The sequence below is a fragment of the Phaethon lepturus genome, unplaced genomic scaffold (genome assembly GCF_000687285.1).
Source record: "Phaethon lepturus isolate BGI_N335 unplaced genomic scaffold, ASM68728v1 scaffold26005, whole genome shotgun sequence".
Taxonomy (NCBI): domain Eukaryota; kingdom Metazoa; phylum Chordata; class Aves; order Phaethontiformes; family Phaethontidae; genus Phaethon; species Phaethon lepturus.
This window is the reverse complement of record NW_010540230.1, coordinates 16,971-18,675: the sequence shown is the minus strand read 5'-3', so window position 1 is coordinate 18,675 and position 1,705 is coordinate 16,971. Positions and strand designations below refer to the sequence as shown.

The window sequence follows — 1,705 nt, the reverse complement described above, 5'->3', positions numbered from 1 at the left end:
GGCTGCCGTTCTGCAAGTACCGCCTGCGCTACCCGTCTCTCTCCTCCACAGCCTACTGGTTTTGGAGGGGTGGCAGCCAGGCCCTCAGGCAGCATCGCCTGCCCTGGACCAGCTCCAGCCGGCCATTGAACCGGGTGGCTTCCCTGGCACCTCCAAGGGTGGAGCCAGGCCTCAAGCCCCAGTTCCACATGGAGGTAGCCACCAAGCACCTAGATAAGCCAGCGCCGGCCACGCCGTACAATGCCACCATTTCGGGCTATGCCGTGTCGGAGAGAGCCAACAGCCGGATGTTTGTGATGGATGTGATCGCCACTGCCCAGTTCAAGGCGCAAGCCAAGCTGTTCCTGCAGCGGCGCTTCGAGTCGAAGACCTTCCCCACCTACAAGGAGTTCAGTGCCCGCTTCCCGCTCACAGCCCGTTCCACCTATTACATGTGGAAGCGCGCCCTGCACGATGGGCTGACGCTCGTGGATGCCTGAGTGCCAGTTGCCAGCTGGCTTGGCCACAGCTCCTCTGCTGAGGTGCCCTTTGGCTCTCCGGTGGGGTACCCGGGGTGGGGCCCCGCTCTAACTTTTGTTCCGGTTTTGTTTTGTTTTGTTCCTAGTCTCTGGTTTTCTTTTTTGCGTGGTTCAATCAGGTATGGGAGCGTATGTGCAGTGCCTGTTCCCGGAGACGGGAGGAGTGGAAGGAGAAGGCACTGGTCTGAGCTGCTCCAAAGGAGAGGGGCTGGGAGGTTGTGCTCTATTTGTGCTTGGAGGGTGAGCAAGGGAGGCAGTACTGGGCCAGTGTCGTGGGATGCTGCCGGGCCTCTTTAGACAGAGGATGTGAAGGTCTCTCTGCCCTGGGCACTTGCTTGAATGAGTAACGTGGATGTGCAGGATGAGCGTGGAGGTGCCCAGCATCCCCTTGGTGAGCAGAGCAGCGCTGGCTCAGCTGTGGGTGAGGAGGGGCTTGGGGGGGGCTCAGCTTTACAGGAGGAGCATCTTGATCTGGGCTTTTCCCAGCTAAAGAGAATAAAAGCTTCCCTTGGGGTCAGCACCAATGCCACCCTGGCTTTCTGGCTTGTAATACCTGCCCTGGATGCAATAGAGGCTGGTGGAGGATGGGGCTCGTTTATGTCCCCACTGTAGTCTGTCTGCTGGGAACACTGAGCTAGGAGCCAGTGTCCTTCACAGGCTCTGGAGAACCTGTCCCTGACCCTTCTGGTCTTGTAGCAATAATCTCTTTCACACAGTCCTTTATTCTCTCACAGCTGGCAGTTGCCTTACTTTCCTAGCGTCTCTCTTTCCTGGTGCCTGGGAGAAGGCAGAGAGACCGAACCTTGTGTGCCCAGTGTCCCTGCGTCCCCTGTGCCATGCTGCAAGCTGAACGCAACGTGGGTGTCTCCTTGCAGCAAGCCTAGATGCATATATCTCACTTGTAAGAACACAAAGCAATAAAGACTCTTCCACTCCTAGTCGTGTGTGGTTTCTCACTCTTGCTTGTGTGATTCTGGGCAAGGCTTCCCCCTCCCTGTCTGCTTTCTCAACTGGCTTGTGGGCAGGGAGAGCCTGTGCTTGCCTCCATCCCTGCTGCTGTGAAGGTCCTCTTCTGCTTCCTGGGACCTGGTGGGGACCATCTGCTCAGTGGTGGAGGCCTGGCAGGGGCTGTGCTCTCCCTGGTGAGAGGCCAGGACCTCCCTTCCAGATTGGATGCAAGGCTGGGG

The 1,705-nt window shown here is 58.1% G+C and overlaps 1 protein-coding gene across 1 annotated transcript in view; it reads left to right on the top strand.

The window, feature by feature from the left end:
* Nucleotides 1-479, top strand: part of VRTN (vertebrae development associated) — a 4,683-nt gene extending 4,204 nt beyond the window's left edge. Inside the window, 1 exon segment of the mRNA XM_010287389.1 lies at nucleotides 1-479. This exon segment is cut by the window's left edge and continues 25 nt beyond it. Coding sequence (XP_010285691.1) covers nucleotides 1-479 — 479 coding nt within the window.
* Nucleotides 480-1,705: the final 1,226 nt, after the last annotated feature.